Genomic DNA, 16,534 nt, shown 5'->3' on the forward strand with positions numbered 1-16,534 from the left:
AATATATATTAATCTTAAAATAGAATACGAATTAACATATATAAATACATACCTACGACCTCTCGTGCCTAAACAATAACCGAAAATTTAATCTATTTCTGTTCTTTCTTATCAAACCATATTTTCATCGTAGTCGACGTAGATCAACGACACCAGCTAGTAGCTAACTCATGGCCTTCCATAGAAAAGAGGTTGCCAATTTTATTTTTTATATTTTAAAAGATGGGAATTTATCATTCAAATGATTGGATAGTGAAATTCACGCGCTGACTCCCCGAACGTGGTAACGAACAAATTGCTTTTTTGGCGGTATCGTTTTCACTTCGCCTCCACTCCAACTTCCCTGCCTCAACTTATAATAACCGCTTTCCTTCACCCTCTCGCTTCTCATCTCATACATATTCCCAACTAAGCTGTGAGTAACCATCTCTCTCTCTCTCTCTCTCTCTCTCTCTCTCTGTGTTTGAAACCCTAGCTGTTGAAAGAAAGTGAATTTGAATCTCGGAGATTTTGAATTTTTCTATCCTTTTCACAGTTTCCTGAACTCTGTTTTCCCCCGTTTGTAATTTGCGTTTCCTTGAGAGGTTCCGGCTGTGAGAATAATGGAAACGAATGGGAACGAGGAAGTGACGAGCTTGTACTCTTTGTCCTGCCGTGATCGACGGTTCTCGAAGCACATCCATGACAACGTCCACGGCAACATCTACCTTGATCCGGTATTAGCTTCACTTCCATTTCCGAACTTGCACTCGTGTGTTTTTGTGTGTGTGTGTATGTGATTTAGGTAAGTAAAATAGTCTCAAATCGGATTTTATTATTTAGTTTATGTCATAATAATGTTTTTCTCTGGTAAACGATTTTTTGGGTTGAGCTAGTAAACGAGATTTTAATCGGGGAGATATAAAGATAAGCTTTGGAATCTACGAATCTTCGTGTCGAGACAAATTGGAAGAATATGAGATAAATTAAAAGAATTTAGCAAGTAAAAAATTATGAAGGAATGACGAATATCTTGTACAGATTTAGAAGTTTCTACTTTAGAATATGGACACAGCTCAAATTTGATATTATTTTTCTGAAGGTACTGTTGATGATCAAAGTTTTTCTTGAGATGACTTTCTGCTTTTCTGTTAATGCAGTTCTTCTTACAATTTGTTGACACAGAGCAGTTTCAGAGGCAAGCTTGATTTGATTTTTTTTGAACAATATGCACATGTATTTCACTCCTTTTTCATATATAACTAGAAATTATATGTTTTTGATGATTTTACTGTCTACTGCAGACTTCGCGAGCTAAAGCAACTTGGTAAGCTGAACTTTCTTACATCAGATTTTTAGGAACTTAAATCGGTTTGCTGATCTAAGTTGCTTGCTTATCAGGTCTAACGCACATGGTGTACCCTGGAGCTGTTCATTCTCGCTTTGAGCATTCTCTGGGAGTTTATTGGCTGGCTGGTGAAGCTGTTCATACAGTTCAAGGTCACCAAGTACGAACTTGACTTCACTGTCTGGTGGTTCTCATTCTGATCACCCATTATATTGAGACATTCTCCTTATTCGCACGGCATCCTTGTAGGGCTCAGAGATCAACATTGAACGTAATGATATCAGAACAGTAAAACTTGCTGGTAATCATCCTCGTTACTGATATTTTCTTTCTTATAATGTTTCTGTATCTAACCTTTTTTTCTTATTTTTTCTGGTTACGTGCGTAGGACTACTGCATGATGTTGGACATGGACCATTCAGCCATCTGTTTGAGCGCGAGTTTCTTCCCCGGGTTCTTAATGGATCTGAATGGTGATTCTTACATTCAACTCTAGATATAGATTGTTTGTTTTGCCTCAGATGTAAGCACTAGGTGCATTACATTCTCGTAGTGAATTTGCAATAGCTCATTATCCTAAGAATAAAATTGTGATTTGTATCTCGGTAGTGTCTAGTATTTTCTCGTTGAAGTTATTCCTGCCCTGCGAGTTTGAAGCTCTTAAATTTTTTTCTTCGTTATGTTCAACATTCAAAAATTTCAATTTGTGTACCTTCTGCTTGTCTTATATAAATGACAATGTTCCATAGTCTGCACCGCATGTTGGGCATCTAAATCTAATAAAAAAAATTTTAAATTATAACAATTTATATTGATCTCTCATTGCTTTAACCCCCCCCCTTTTTTTTTTTTCTAATTACTTGTGGGAATCTATTAGGTCTCATGAGGACATGTCAGTGAAGATGATTGATTACATTGTTGATGCGCAACACATTGAAATAGATGCTGCAATCCTAAACAATGTGAAGGTTGAATTATATTCTTTGAAATTTCAATTGCATTATATACATGAAAATTAGCTACATGAAATGCGAGGCTTGATATAATTTTGCCATTTCGACAGGAAATGGTACTTGCTAGCTCAGCAAATGCTTCACAAAATGTAGCTACTCGTAATTCACCTAAATCTTGTTTGTTCTTTCACATTCTCATCTGTTTTTAGTTTCATCATCATTTACCTGGCCATCACAATTTTAAAGTTCGTTTAATGTAGACTGTGAATGAAAAGCGTTTTTTGTATGACATTGTTGCAAATGGTCGAAATGGGATAGATGTTGATAAGTAAGTAATCGATTTTCCATAATTAAGTTTTATTTCTAACTTTACTACAATTTGTGGTTTTGAAAGTAGAATCAATAATTTCATTTTCCTTGCAGATTTGACTATATTGTACGTGACTCTCGTGCTTGTGGCCTTGGCTGCAATTTTCAGTTTCAAAGGTAGGGATTAATGTATAATGATCATATGATCATTTTGTTTAATACATACTCTGGTGGGATGTTAAGTTTCAAGCTAATTCAACATTTCTGCATCTGCAAAAGCGCAGAGCTTTCTAGTTTATTGAACATATTTTGTAGTTGTGCATATTCTTCATGTTCATTTTAACTTGCAGATTACTGGAAACAATGAGAGTGATGGGTGATGAGATATGTTACCGGGCCAAGGATTGTTAGTATTTGTCCAAATTTATTATCTTCATCTAACTATTAATCTTCAACTAATATATATGTTTCTGACAGATCTGACTGTCCACAAGTTATTTGCTACTCGAGCTGATTTACATAGAACGGTTTATACGCATGCTAAAGTAAAGGTACCAAACTGCAATTACTCTGTTTTGTCCACAACTTCAAAATGTTAGTTCTGGCGTATTTGGAGCTTTTTAATCTGAACTTTTTAACAGTAAATGCTACAGGGTGTGTACAAATAGTAAATGCAATAGACTTTTGACACTTTGGCGTTCTTTTTCCCTTGTTCCTCCAGGCAATAGAACTCATGGTTGTAGATGCTTTAACATTAGCAAATGGTGAACTTAGTATATCAGCCTCAATCCAAGAGCCAGCTAAATTTTGGAAGGTCTATTGAGCTTAAAGCATTATTTACACTTAATCTTCAACATTCCAACTTTTATGCTAGGACTTCAATTGCCCTTTAACAACTGCAGTTGGACGATTCAATATTAAGACAAATTGAAACTTCTGATAAACAAGAGCTCAAGAAGGCCAGAGATCTGGTCCTTCGCATCCGGAGAAGAGATCTGTACCAGGTCTTCTTTAGGAAACATTATTAATAAGCAAATAGGGTTTTCTTTCTTCAATTAGAACGTTTTTAGATTGTCCACTTCAACAGCTGATTACATTTTGCAGTTCTGTAATGAGTTCGCTGTTCCAAAGGACAAACAAGAACATTTCAAGGACATCACTCCTCAAGATATTGTTTGCTCTCAGGTGGCAAAATAAAAAGAATTTTATGCTAGATTCTTTACTCAAAGATTAATATCCAACTGTAATGACAAGTAATCTTCTTATCAGAAAAATGGTGACACTCCATTGAATGAGGAAGACATTTCTGTGAGCATCGTGAAAATCGACCTGACTCGTGGGAGGAGTAACCCTCTCGAAAGGTACTTGCGGAAGAACATAATGTTTTCATTGCACTTTTTTTTTTTTTTTTCCTTTTCTTGAACATTGTAACAGATTTGGTGAGGCTCTCCTTGCATGTATTTCCACATCCAGCATAAAGTTTTTCCAGGTACTAACACCACTTCCTACAAAATATTTCATACTTCCATATTGTTGCACCATGATGATTGCTAAGCAAAGTAGAGTTATGGTGCTAGCTGCATACTCAATTTATAAGTTGGAAAAAACCCAAAATGAAGCAAGCACCCTTAATACATTAACTAGTTGTGTTTTTTGTGATGGATTCAAAATTATCCATAACACTGAAATTAATTTAAGATAACGGCGATGTTGGGATTTCTTGTTCAGGATTATGAGAGCGATTACAAATTTCCGATAAGAGATGAGCGCATAAGTCACTTGCTGCCTGCATTTTGTCAAGATATGATTGTCAGAGTATACTCCAAGAAACCTGAACTGGTATGGTCATTGGTCCTAAATTGATTATGTTTAATTTCCACGAATAAAGAATATTACCATGATTTAGATGATATATATATATATGCATATGTATTAATTATTATGTTTCTCTCTCTATATGTGTGTGTGTGTGTAGGTAGGAGCAGTTTCTAAGGCCTTTGAAAATTATCAGCTAAAGACATATGGATTGAAAGCACAGGTTCATGATACTCCTGAGAAGAAGAAACGTCGGGTGTAAACAGTAATCACCCACTACCTTCATATATAAACAAATATAGTACAATACTCATTCTAGAAATGTACATTACTCTTATGGCTTGACAGTATAAATTTTCCCATACAACATTTAAATACTAAGAAACCTGTTATGGTATGCGTTAAAAATTAACCCATTTTGACCAGGGCCTCATTTCTTGTGGATCATATATGCTTACTGGTAAAAAGAAAAACAAATGTGCACAAAGTTAATTGGCAGCTGTGCTATTACCATGCATGCTCTTTTGCTTTTCTTTTTCCTCTGTATCGGGCTTGAATCATATTAAGTTCTTACGGGAATTGTAGTTCTTGGGTTTTGGTTTCTGGAAATTAATTTATGGAACCCCTCAAGTAAATAATTTTTTTTCTTTGAAACTGATTAATTTTGATAATGTTTCTATCACAAATACACGAAGGTGGAATTCATTTACACAATTGTAAAACGATTTACTCATTTTCATAATTTTTTTATTTCAACAAATTGGGTTAAATTTAACAATCTAATTATATTTAGGGATAATTTTTAAAATTATACTTTACAATTTTATATATTTATTTCTCATAAATTATGAACACAATTATTTATATAGTATTATTTTATGCTTATATATTGTATACACATATAATTATATTTATGAAATATAAGAATAAATTAATGTATTTATTTATTTAAATGTGTATTGTCGAAACCATTTTTTGAAAAATGGGAAATCGACTTTTGAAAACGAAAAGTTGGGAGTCGCTACAAATCGTTTTTAATGGGGTGTGATTGGATCACCTCAAAACACGGTCATTTTTAATAAATAAATAAATTTTTTAAAACGACGATTTTGGTCTGCGAAAATAGAAAACCGGTTCGGGAGTCAGTTACGTACGAGGAAGGATTGGCACATTCGACACGCCCAAAATTGGTACTTGATTGATTATTTAGTGTCTTAATGCCGAAAAATAAAGATTTGGACAGAATTCAAAACGCGATCCTCCTTTTATTGGCTTTTAAAACATTTAGATAAGTCAAATGTGTATCAAAGACCATCTCACCTTGAGGTAAAAAATTACATCCAGTACGTTAGGACACAATATTTTTGACCCTCAAATGTGATCTTGCCTTTGAAATGTGCGTTTTTAGCTTTAAGAGGGTATTCGAATATTCAAAGCAGACAAAAAAAGCGAAACCCAATACGTTAGGGCACGATCCCTTGAATTCTTTAAATACCAAACATTGCCTATGTTTTGAAAAATTTTGAGAGTGAACCGATAAAGGGATATTCTGATATTCAAAACAAACAAAGAAAGCGAAAATAAATAAATAAATAAATAAATAATAATAATTTAGTATAAAAAAATCGATAAAAAAAATATATGGTATATAAAAATAATAAAATAATATAGTAGGTTTATTAAAAATTAAAACTTTAGCAAAAAATATATACATATAAAAATTATAAATAATAATAGTAAAATAGTAGTAATAAACGGTAGGAAAAAAATAAATAAAATATAATAAATAAAATATAATAAGTATAATAAACTATATTTAAAATTATTATAAAATATATATATAAAAAGAAATAAAAATAATAATTATTAGCAAAAATAATAATACAACAAATAATGTAATACATATAATGACCATTTATACATAAAATAATTAGTTTTACTTTAAAAATATATATATACGAAGCATATAACAAATATATAAATAAATAATATAATAATGTGAAACATAACTCCAATTGATTAAATTAAATGAAAATAGATAAAAAATAACGAAAATGATATAATAAGTATAATAAATAATAGTGGAAGCAAAAAAAAAATAATACAGTAAATAACAGGAAAATAACTAAATAAATAAATAAATAAAATAGCAATAATAGATTAATAATAATAGTACCCAAAAAATTTAATTTTGTGATAAAAGTGTTTAAAATAAACAAAATAGGGCTTAATTGGAACAAAACGGAAGTTCGGGGGTAAAACACAAATAAAAGGGGAAAGGAGGACCTCATTGAAGCGTGCGTGGAAAAAGGGGGTTTAAAAATGTAATTTACCCAAATTCCTAAACCTAGCATTTAATATGGACCAAATTAAAAACTGCACAAAATTGCTGGGTGAAATTCAAAAACAAAAGTGAAGCAGATTTGGGCAACAAGAAAATGTACGGGGACCTGATGCACAAATTGACCCTTTAAGAGCAAAACACGTGGGCCCCACCACTTTAAAAACTATTGAATGGTTCTGCCCTTTTTTAAGGACCCATTTTATTTTTTATTTCTATTGTTTTTCAAACAAAAAGAAGCAGAATGCTTCTTCTTTCCTGCTCCCTCTCCATTTTTGCTAGGAATTCAACCTAGTTTGTGCCACCATGGAGGATCATCGGTGCCACGCACCTCCACCCCACCGCTGGTTCACGGATCAAAACTAGGTAAGCCCTCATTTCTCTTTTAAAACTTTGTTTGTTTATTTTCAAAAGAAAGAAAAAGAAGAAGAAAGGGAAAAAAATGTAGATGCACAACAAAGGGCTAAAAACCTTGAAAAAGAAACTATAATCACCTTTGAATCTATTGGATGGTATTAAAAGTTTACTCAAAAATCTGGTATATTTCTCTGTATTTCTCTTGATTCCCACGTAAAAAACTCCGTTTCTAACTCCTCCACTTGAGCTCTTAACATCTGTTTTTCATTCTGGCTATCATCCAAACTCTTTTTACAAGTGACTTCTCGAGCCTGAGCATCGTGGAAATTTCTTTCCCACCAATCAGCCCTAGCCTTTTCCTCTTGGATTTCTTGCCTCCACTGTTCAGACGTTTTACCCAAGCCAGCATTTCTCATTGACTTATGCAGCTGCTTGTAATCAGTCTTCAGACTGTCTAGGTCCTCCTCAACTTCTCTCTTTCTCATTCTCAAATTCTCAGCCTCGGATTTTTGAACATCAACATCCAACTTTAAGTATACTTTTTCCTCCTCCAACTGCTCTATTTTCCTTTCTAACTCTGAGGTTTTCTTTTCGAAGTCTTGCTTTATGATTTCCAATTCAGAGGGAACCACTCGCAGATATTCCTCTATCGGTCGAGCTTCTTCTAAATTCGGCCTCGGGATATTATCGTTAACCCTTCTACTCCGCCATTCGTTATATTCAGGAGTTACCATTGGATTCACAGCAACTCTCTTTATCCGGCAAGTATGGTTCCAAGCATTATAAATCTCACGGCTCTTTTTCTTGGAGTCTTTCTCCCCATACAAGAACCCACTCTGAGCTAGCCCTTGTGTCATCGGTATAAATTGTCTTGATCTATATTGCCTCAATACCAGTAGAGGGGCATATCCAATGGCTCCCCAAATCCCCAAAAAAAGGACCCAATCATAACTCTCATATCGGTAGAGAATCTCATCAGAAACCATCCAAGGGGCCTTCCATTCGATATCCTTTTCTTGGAGATTTTGAAGTATCGCCATCCATTTTTCCTCTGTTATGTCATCTTTTCTCGATATGGCCACTATCACTTTCAAAGGTGAGTAATCTCCGAAAAAAGGTCAGTAAGAGGCCTTTTCTACCCTCCAAAAGTGGCTATGAAACCATACTAACAAGAGTTGTGCACACCCAATAAATCTGCCTTCACCTGACCTCCGACATACACTCAAAGATCTGAAAGTCTCAGCCAGGATTGCAGGAACTGGAGTGACTCCTTTACCTAGTCGGTCAAATAGATCGGCGACTGCTTCATCTACATGCCTTAAAGCCTTAGGGAAAATAACCAAACCATAAATGCTCAAGGCGAAGACATCAACTCTTTTCTTCATGTCAGGGTGTGTCAGGATCAGATCTCTCAAATTTTCCCAAGGGATGCACTTTCTACTGCCTTTCTGCTGGACCCGAGCCTCAACCCACTATTCACTCATCCCAGTGATGTTCATCAACCTCTTTACAAAGGTTGGGGTATTGACAGCTCTAGAATAAATCTTATCAACTTGAAACCTCGGACAGCGAAGCAAGGCTGTATATTCCTCGATAGTAGGTGCTAGATCCACCTTTCCGAAAGTAAAACAACTGTAGGCGGAATTCCAAAATTGAGCCATGGCGCTGAACAAATACCTATCTACCTTAACATCGAGAAGATAAGGAACATCACCATAATTACAGTATAGTAGCTGCTTCATCTTATCATCCCAGTGACTCCATAATTCTTTCAACTCCTGAAGATCGTTCTAAACCACACTAATACGAGTAAAGTCCCATAAATCTGACGTGTACTCCTTTGTCAAACTGTCACCTTTCTCTAACTGTGCATTCTCCGACCATCTTTGGACAAACGCGTTGTCTTTCACTTTATCAAGGAATTTGTTCTTCATAGAAAAACTTTCTATTAGTAACCGAACCGTATATCGACACCTCCTTTTAGGATGAACATGTTATGCAATCACTATTAAAGAAAGAAGGAAGAACCCAAGTCAGAATTCATGCATAAGAATAAAAATCAAAGTAATCAAGAAATTATCAACCGCCTATTCAAGAAACCACAAGGGTTAGGTGTAATTCTACCTAAGGCGGGTTCCTACAGCTCACTATATGTGATTTAGTTCTAGAGTAAAGGTACCTGAACCAACAGATTCCTCGACCCTCGCCCATTATAGGTTCAGATGGATCAAGTTCGGTTCAGGGGAATACATTTCCTTATGCCCGTGCGGAGGTGAAAACCTCACGAAGACATAAGTACGGATGTATTCCGGAAGCGATCCCCTAGCCCATGCGGAGGTGAAAACCTCACGAAAGCATAGTTTCTCACTCCCATTTAAAAGGTGCGACCACAACGGTCATGCAAAATGATGCAAGAATATATCGGAAGACTCGACAAATAAAGTAAAACCCACATGATAAAAACTGACAAAAACACAGAAAATACAATGAGAGGATCATAGATTTAAAAACCAAATTTCCAATTTTTGACAATAAGATAGAAAACAATCAATTTACAGCTCGACTCTCTGATATCCCCAGTGGAGTCGCCAAGCTGTCGAAACCTTTTTTTGAAAAATGGGAAATCGACTTTTGAAAACGAAAAGTTGGGAGTCGCCACCAATCGTTTTTAATGGGGTGTGATTGGATCACCTCAAAACACGGTCATTTTTAATAAATAAATAAATTTTTTAAAACGACGATTTTGGTCTGCGAAAATAGAAAACCGGTTCGGGAGTCAGTTACGTACGAGGAAGGATTGGCACCCTCGACACGCCCAAAATTGGTACTTGATTGATTATTTAGTGTCTTAATGCTGAAAAATAAAGATTTGGACAGAATTCAAAACGCGATCCTCCTTTTATTGGCTTTTAAAACATTTAGATAAGTCAAATGTGTATCAAAGACCATCTCACCTTGAGGTAAAACATTACATCCAGTACGTTAGGACACAATATTTTTGACCCTCAAATGTGATCTTGCCTTTGAAACGTGCGTTTTTAGCTTTAAGAGGGTATTCGAATATTCAAAGCAGATAAAGAAAACGAAACCCAGTACGTTAGGGCACGATCCCTTGAATTCTTTAAATACCAAACATTGCCTATGTTTTGAAAAATTGTGAGAGTGAACCGATAAAGGGATATTTTGATATTCAAAACAAACAAAGAAAGCGAAAAAAAAGGAAAAAAAATAATTTAGTATTAAAAAAATCGATAAAAAAACTATGGTATATAAAAATAATATAGTAGGTTTATTAAAAATTAAAACTTTAGCAAAAAATATATACATATAAAAATTATAAATAATAATAGTAAAATAGTAGTAATAAACGGTAGGAAAAAAATAAATAAAATATAATAAATAAAATATAATAAGTATAATAAACTATATTTAAAATTATTATAAAATATATATATAAAAAGAAATAAAAATAATAATTATTAGCAAAAAAAATAATACAACAAATAATGTAATACATATAATGACCATTTATACATAAAATAATTAGTTTTACTTTAAAAATATATATATATACGAAGCATATAACAAATATATAAATAAATAAATAATATAATAATGTGAAACATAACTCCAATTGATTAAATTAAATGGAAATAGATAAAAATAACGAAAATGATATAATAAGTATAATAAATAATAGTGGAAGCAAAAAAAAAATAATACAGTAAATAACAGGAAAATAACTAAAAAAATAAATAAATAAAATAGCAATAATAGATTAATAATAATAGTACCCAAAAAATTTAATTTTGTGATAAAAGTGTTTAAAATAAACAAAATAGGGCTTAATTGGAATCAAAACGGAAGTTCGGGGTAAAACACAAATAAAAGGGGAAAGGAGGACCTCATTGAAGCGTGCGTGGAACAAGGGGGTTTAAAAATGTAATTTACCCAAATTCCTAAACCTAGCATTTAATATGGACCAAATTAAAAACTGCACAAAATTGTTGGGTGAAATTCAAAAACAAAAGTGAAGCAGATTTGGGCAACAAGAAAATGTACAGGGACCTGATGCCCAAATTGACCCTTTAAGGGCAAAACACGTGGGCCCCACCACTTTAAAAATTATTGAATGGTTCTGCCCTTTTTTAAGGACCCATTTTATTTTTTATTTCTATTGTTTTTCAAACAAAAAGAAGCAGAATGCTTCTTCTTCCCTGCTCCCTCTCCATTTTTGCTAGGAATTCAACCTAGTTTGTGCCACCATGGAGGATCATCGGTGCCACGCACCTCCACCCCACTGCTGGTTCACGGATCAAAACCAGGTAAGCCCTCATTTCTCTTTTAAAACTTTGTTTGTTTATTTTCAAAAGAAAAAAAAGAAAGGGAAAAAAATGTAGATGCACAACAAAGGGCTAAAAACCTTGAAAAAGAAACTATAATCACCTTTGAATCTATTAGATGGTATTAAAAGTTTACTCAAAACTCTGGTATATTTCTCTGTATTTCTCTTGATTCCCACGTAAAAAACTCCGTTTTTTTTTTCATTGTTTACAATGGCCTTTTATAGCCTAGAGATACAATGAAAATATTCTATTGTTGTGTCTTTTTTTGTTGTAGGTATAGCTGCGAAAATCTCGAAATCGAGAGGCGTGGCGGAGTGGGACGCTGGTGAGAGGCGTGCGGCGCGAGGACTGCTGTTGTTTGGGGTTTGCTGGTACCTGGGTCAACTGATTTGGGTGTTGGGTTATTTATGTACTGGGCCTAGAGTTTGGTTTAAGTGGTTAATGGGTTTGTTTTTATATTTTGGATTCTAAATATTTGGGTCTGGACCAGGAATGAATTGGGACCAACAGCTGCCCCTCTTTGCTTATTATTGTGTAACAAGAATAGAGCAAAGACTATAAGTGACCAATTTTGCCTGTGGCCGACTGAGTCCTGACTTCTTTGCCGCAACCCCCCGCACCTTATTACTTTAAAATGCTCCGTTGCTGCTTTACGGAGATGTGGTCTGCTGTAATTTGATCTGCTCTACTCCTAATCAGCGAAGATAAGATCTGTATGTTTAGCCTGCTTCACTCCTGCTCAGTGAAGATAAGGCTGGTGGCTAAAATCTGCTCCATTGCCGATACATGGAGATAAGACTTGCCAAAATTTGATCTGCTTCACTCCTGCTCAGTGAAGATAAGATCTGGTATGTTTAGCCTGCTCCACTCCTGCTCAGTGAAGATAAGGCTGGTGGCTGAAATCTGCTCCATTGCCGATACATGGAGATAAGACTTGCCAAAATTTGACCTGCTTCACTCCTCTCAGTGAAGATAAGATCTGGTATGTTTAGCCTGCTCCACTCCTGCTCAGTGAAGATAAGGCTGATGATTAGAATCTGCTCCATCGCCGGTACGTGGAGATAAGATTCATCAAAATTCGATCTGCTTCACTCCTACTCAGTGAAGATAAGATATGGTTTTTAGCCTGCTCCACTCCTGCTCAGTGAAGATAAGGCTGATGATATCTTTAATCCTGCTACATTATCCACTGGGGAATCTATCTTTGAAGAGTGATATGCTTATGCTAGATGATTAGGATGCCATGATTAATATGAATCAAATGCTCCTAACTACATGTATTATGGATGTTAGATGTACAAAATGCAAAATGTCATGAGAATGATCCATTGTTAATTTTTGGGTTGTCATCGCTCGTTGTTTACTAAGGTAACATCCCTAACATATGCCTTCTTGTTCAGCTCGGTAGAAGAGGACTTGAAGATGCGGTTAATCCTTTATTTCTCATACGTTTCTAGCCCTTTTACACTCAGTGAGTTCTAAATAACTGTCCTGTTTCAGGTTCTCGTATTGTTTAGAAACCTTTCAGAGTAATATGCAAAACCTTCTTTTGAGAGCATTATTAGTTCATTAATCATTATTTCAATAAAAATACTCGAAAAAGATTATAATAATAGGTAGAACTGAAATTTATTCGAGTCAGAATTTGCGAAAGATGTATCAACAAAGAAAGCAATCATTGTTTGAGATACAAAAACAGATGAAAAGGAACAGAATAGGTCCCCCAGATTTCGCAGTTTGAGCTTCTCTGTACGAACTCCTCGAGGACCTTTTTAAACTTGGCATGCGCTCAGAGGATCTATAGCATTTTGTTGATGCCCCAAGATGTAGCTTATCCCCTCTTTGTCGATTCAAGTGTAGTGAGACTGCCGCTTGCCCCAATTTGGATCGAAATTTGAATTGCCCTTTGCTGGTTTTCAACTCAAAACCCCTTTGGTCTCAAGGCACCATTTTACGGGTTTTCACCTTGGCCTCTCCTTTTTTTATTTTTTTTTTGGGCGCCCTTACGGGTTTTCACATCGAGTGCTTCAAGCAAAATATCTTTTGACAGAATCTGAATTTATCGGGTTAGGCAAGCTATTGCCATCCATCTCTGCTAGTATCAATGCCCCTCCAAAGAAAGCTTTTTTTACCACATAGGGTCCTTCCCAATTTGGCATCCATTTCCCCCTGAAATCTTTTTGCATAGGGAGAATATTTTTCAACACTAAGTCTCCCTCATGGAACACCCTAGGGTGAACTTTTTTGTTGTAGGCTCGCATCATTCTCCTCTGGTACATTTGGCCATGACGAATAGCCTTTAGCCTCTTCTCTTCAATCAAGTTTAGTTGATCGTAACGAGATTGGATCCATTCTGCTTCGTCTAACTTCAACTCTGATAAAACTCGGAGAGAAGGGATTTCGACCTCAATATGTAAAACTGCCTCCATCCCATAAACCAATGAGAAAGGTGTTGCCCCGGTAGAAGTTCTGACAGATGTCTGATAAGCATAAAGGGCAAATGGGAGCTTTTCAAGCCAATCTTTGTAAGTCTCCGCCATCTTCCCCACAATCTTCTTGATATTCTTATTAGCTACCTCAATCGCCCCATTCATTTTCGGGCGGTATGGTGATGAGTTGTGATGTTTAATGTTGAACCAACTGCAGACTTCTGCTATTGCGCTGTTGTTCAAATTCAACGCATTGTCGGATACGATTCTTTCTAGCATACCATAACGACATATGATTTCCTTCTTCAAGAACTTGCTGACCGCCGACTTTGTGACATTGGCGTACGAAGCAGCCTCTACCCATTTGGTAAAGTAATCAATGACCACAAAAATAAATCGATTTCCGTTGGAAGCCTTTGGCGAAATTGGCCCAATGACGTCCATGCCCCACATTGAGAATGACCATGGGGAAGTCATAACATAGAGGGGTGAAGGAGGCACATGAATCTTGTCTCCATAAATTTGACACTTATGGCATTTCTTAGCGTAATTGATGCAATCTCCTTCCATTGTAGACCAGTAATATCCGAATCTCATGATTTGTCGAGCCATTGTGAAACCATTGGCATGTGTCCCACAGACACCATCATGGACTTCCTCTAGAATTTTCTTTGCCTCAACAGCGTCAACACATCTTAACAACACCTGATCATTTCTCTTCTTATATAGGACCTTACCGTCTAGGACATAGTCACTGGCTAACCTCCTCAATATTCTTTTATCATTTTCGGTTGCTTTATCTGGGTACGCACGGCTATTCACATATTGTAAGATATCATGATACCAAGGATGATCATCTCTCTCTTCCTCTTCATCAACATTACAGCAATGAGCTGGGGCCTCACAAATACTCATCTGAATTGACTTCATATCCTCCTGTTCATTTACTTTGACCATGGAAGCTAGTGTAGCAAAGGCGTCAACCATCTGATTCTCGTCTCGCGGGAGGTAATGAAAGGTAATATCATCAAAATTTTCAATTAACTCCAAGATTAACTTTCGGTAACTGATCAATTTGGAATCTCTCGTTTCCCACTCGCCTTTAAGCTGATAAATTACCAATGCGGAGTCTCCGTACACTTCTAATACTTTGATTTCGCGGTCTATAGCTGCCCGAATTCCCATGATACATGCCTCGTATTCTGCCATGTTATTTGTGCAGTCAAAATCCAGCTTGCAAGTGAACGGATAATGATCTCCATTTGGGGATATTAATATTGCCCCAACTCCATTTCCAACGGCATTTGATGCTCCGTCAAAATTTAATTTCCAAGAATGATTTTCAGGCATGTCCCCTTCAGCGATTGCTACATACATTAGATCTTCAATAGGGAAATTGAAATTCAAAGGTTCATAATCCTCCAAAGCTCTACTGGCTAGAAAATCTGCTATTGCACTCCCCTTCACAGCTTTTTGGTTTACATAGACTATGTCAAATTCGGAGAGCAGAATCTGCCACCGGGCCATCCTTCCATTTAAAGCGGTTGACTCCATCATGTATTTGAGAGGGTCTAGCTTTGAGATTAGCCAAGTTGTATGGTACAACATGTATTGCCTCAACCTTCGTGTTGTCCATACCAAAGCACAACATAGCTTCTCAATTGGCGGATACCTCATTTCACACTCAGTAAATTTTTTACTGAGGTAATATATCGCTCTTTCTTTTCTCCCAGTCTCATCGTGTTGGCCGAGCACACACCCCATCGAATTATCAAATATTGTTAAGTATAGTATCAATGGTCCACCAGGGCTTGGTGGTGTTAGCACTGGGGGACTAGACAAATATTGTTTAACCTTTTCAAAGGTTTTTTGGCATTCATCATCCCATACCCCAGGATTGTGCTTTTTAAGAAGACGAAATGATACGGGGTTGCGCGCGGACCAAGATCGAGTTGCCAAGTCACGGGAAACTCCTACGAAAACCCTAAACAATTAGATCTGAAACGAAACAGAAAATTAAAAGATTAGATTTTTGAATTTTCAGATCTGAAATAAAATCCCCAAATCAGCAAAGAATCAAATTGAGAATAGAAATAAGTGTTAGGGTTCTTGAAACCCTCAAGGAGATTGTGATTCTGCCCAATTGAACACCAAGATAGTTTTCCCCAAATTTCGACAATCTAATTTCACCCAAAAAGAGTATGGAAAAACCCTAGAAATTGGGGATTTTTGGGCTGATTCCTTAAGATAGAAAAAGGCTGAAAACACAATAAGAACAGAAAATAGATTAAATAATGATTCAGCACAAGTAGAAATAAAGAAAGAATTGACAGTAAGAAATTAAAAGATAAGTCCTAAGAAGCCTTGAAATCTCGAAAGATCTCACAACTCCCTTCAAACGGCTCTAATCTCTCCTCCAAAGAATATCAATGGCAAGAAGAAGGTTGAAGATGGCTCCCACAATCACAAGATTGTTAAAACAACTTCTAAAGAAAACTCAAGAGAGAAATCTTGGAGAAAACTCAAAGAAAATTCTGCTCTCAACAAATCTGAAATTTTAATAATAATGATAAGTGTTTAACAAGGTGGACAGCCATGCCTTTAAATAGGCCTTATAACTAGTCCTAATCTAATTAGAAAACTAAAATAAAAAAACT

The 16,534-nt window shown here is 35.7% G+C and overlaps 3 protein-coding genes and 1 long non-coding RNA gene across 5 annotated transcripts; 2 read left to right on the plus strand and 2 right to left on the minus strand.

The window, feature by feature from the left end:
- Positions 1–256: 256 nt before the first annotated feature.
- LOC107886576 (deoxynucleoside triphosphate triphosphohydrolase SAMHD1 homolog) lies at positions 257–4,816 on the plus strand. Of its 2 annotated transcripts, XM_016810575.2 has the most exons (20): positions 257–415; positions 536–716; positions 1,140–1,177; positions 1,284–1,306; positions 1,381–1,487; positions 1,577–1,628; positions 1,716–1,800; positions 2,205–2,295; positions 2,391–2,429; positions 2,541–2,608; positions 2,704–2,766; positions 2,940–2,995; positions 3,067–3,140; positions 3,311–3,403; positions 3,492–3,593; positions 3,694–3,774; positions 3,859–3,950; positions 4,024–4,078; positions 4,318–4,428; positions 4,565–4,816. In XM_016810575.2, the coding sequence occupies exons 2-20, from the start codon at positions 603–605 to the stop codon at positions 4,664–4,666; spliced, it is 1,446 nt and encodes a 481-aa protein (XP_016666064.1). In that variant the 5' UTR covers positions 257–415; positions 536–602; the 3' UTR covers positions 4,667–4,816. The 2 variants fall into 2 exon arrangements, with proteins under 2 accessions (XP_016666064.1, XP_016666065.1); XM_016810576.2 differs by having other exon boundaries at positions 331–716; positions 4,063–4,078.
- Positions 4,817–7,272: 2,456 nt separating this feature from the next.
- LOC121218329 (uncharacterized) lies at positions 7,273–9,036 on the minus strand. Its single transcript, XM_041095422.1, has 4 exons — positions 8,899–9,036; positions 8,656–8,787; positions 8,307–8,574; positions 7,273–8,189 (listed from the first exon to the last, which is right to left on the minus strand). The coding sequence occupies exons 1-4, from the start codon at positions 9,034–9,036 to the stop codon at positions 7,273–7,275; spliced, it is 1,455 nt and encodes a 484-aa protein (XP_040951356.1).
- Positions 9,037–11,027: 1,991 nt separating this feature from the next.
- LOC107941885 (uncharacterized) lies at positions 11,028–11,906 on the plus strand. The gene is made up of 2 exons (XR_005917498.1): positions 11,028–11,427; positions 11,723–11,906. It is a non-coding gene; the product is annotated as an uncharacterized lncRNA (long non-coding RNA).
- A 572-nt stretch (positions 11,907–12,478) lies between these two features.
- LOC107887729 (uncharacterized) lies at positions 12,479–15,641 on the minus strand. Its single transcript, XM_016811965.2, has 2 exons — positions 14,498–15,641; positions 12,479–12,585 (listed from the first exon to the last, which is right to left on the minus strand). The coding sequence occupies exons 1-2, from the start codon at positions 15,639–15,641 to the stop codon at positions 12,479–12,481; spliced, it is 1,251 nt and encodes a 416-aa protein (XP_016667454.2).
- Positions 15,642–16,534: the final 893 nt, after the last annotated feature.

This window comes from Gossypium hirsutum, chromosome A03 (assembly GCF_007990345.1).
Source record: "Gossypium hirsutum isolate 1008001.06 chromosome A03, Gossypium_hirsutum_v2.1, whole genome shotgun sequence".
NCBI lineage: Eukaryota > Viridiplantae > Streptophyta > Magnoliopsida > Malvales > Malvaceae > Gossypium > Gossypium hirsutum.

What these genes read in the sequence shown, in the direction of transcription:
- LOC107886576 (XM_016810575.2), top strand. Translation starts at nt 603, where the DNA reads ATGGAAACGAATGGGAACGAGGAAGTGACGAGCTTGTACTCTTTGTCC. An exon ending in GCAACATCTACCTTGATCCG is followed by an intron (nt 717 to 1,139) that starts GTATTAGCTTCA and finishes CTGTTAATGCAG; the next exon opens with TTCTTCTTACAATTTGTTGA. An exon ending in CCAGCATAAAGTTTTTCCAG is followed by an intron (nt 4,079 to 4,317) that starts GTACTAACACCA and finishes TTTCTTGTTCAG; the next exon opens with GATTATGAGAGCGATTACAA.
- LOC121218329 (XM_041095422.1), bottom strand. Translation starts at nt 9,036, where the DNA reads ATGAAGAACAAATTCCTTGATAAAGTGAAAGACAACGCGTTTGTCCAA. An exon ending in TTCGCTGTCCGAGGTTTCAA is followed by an intron (nt 8,575 to 8,655) that starts GTTGATAAGATT and finishes ATGAGTGAATAG; the next exon opens with TGGGTTGAGGCTCGGGTCCA. An exon ending in GAGTGTATGTCGGAGGTCAG is followed by an intron (nt 8,190 to 8,306) that starts GTGAAGGCAGAT and finishes CACCTTTGAAAG; the next exon opens with TGATAGTGGCCATATCGAGA.
- LOC107887729 (XM_016811965.2), bottom strand. Translation starts at nt 15,641, where the DNA reads ATGGGGTGTGTGCTCGGCCAACACGATGAGACTGGGAGAAAAGAAAGA. An exon ending in CTGTGGGACACATGCCAATG is followed by an intron (nt 12,586 to 14,497) that starts GTTTCACAATGG and finishes TTCACTGAGCAG; the next exon opens with GAGTGGAGCAGGCTAAAAAC.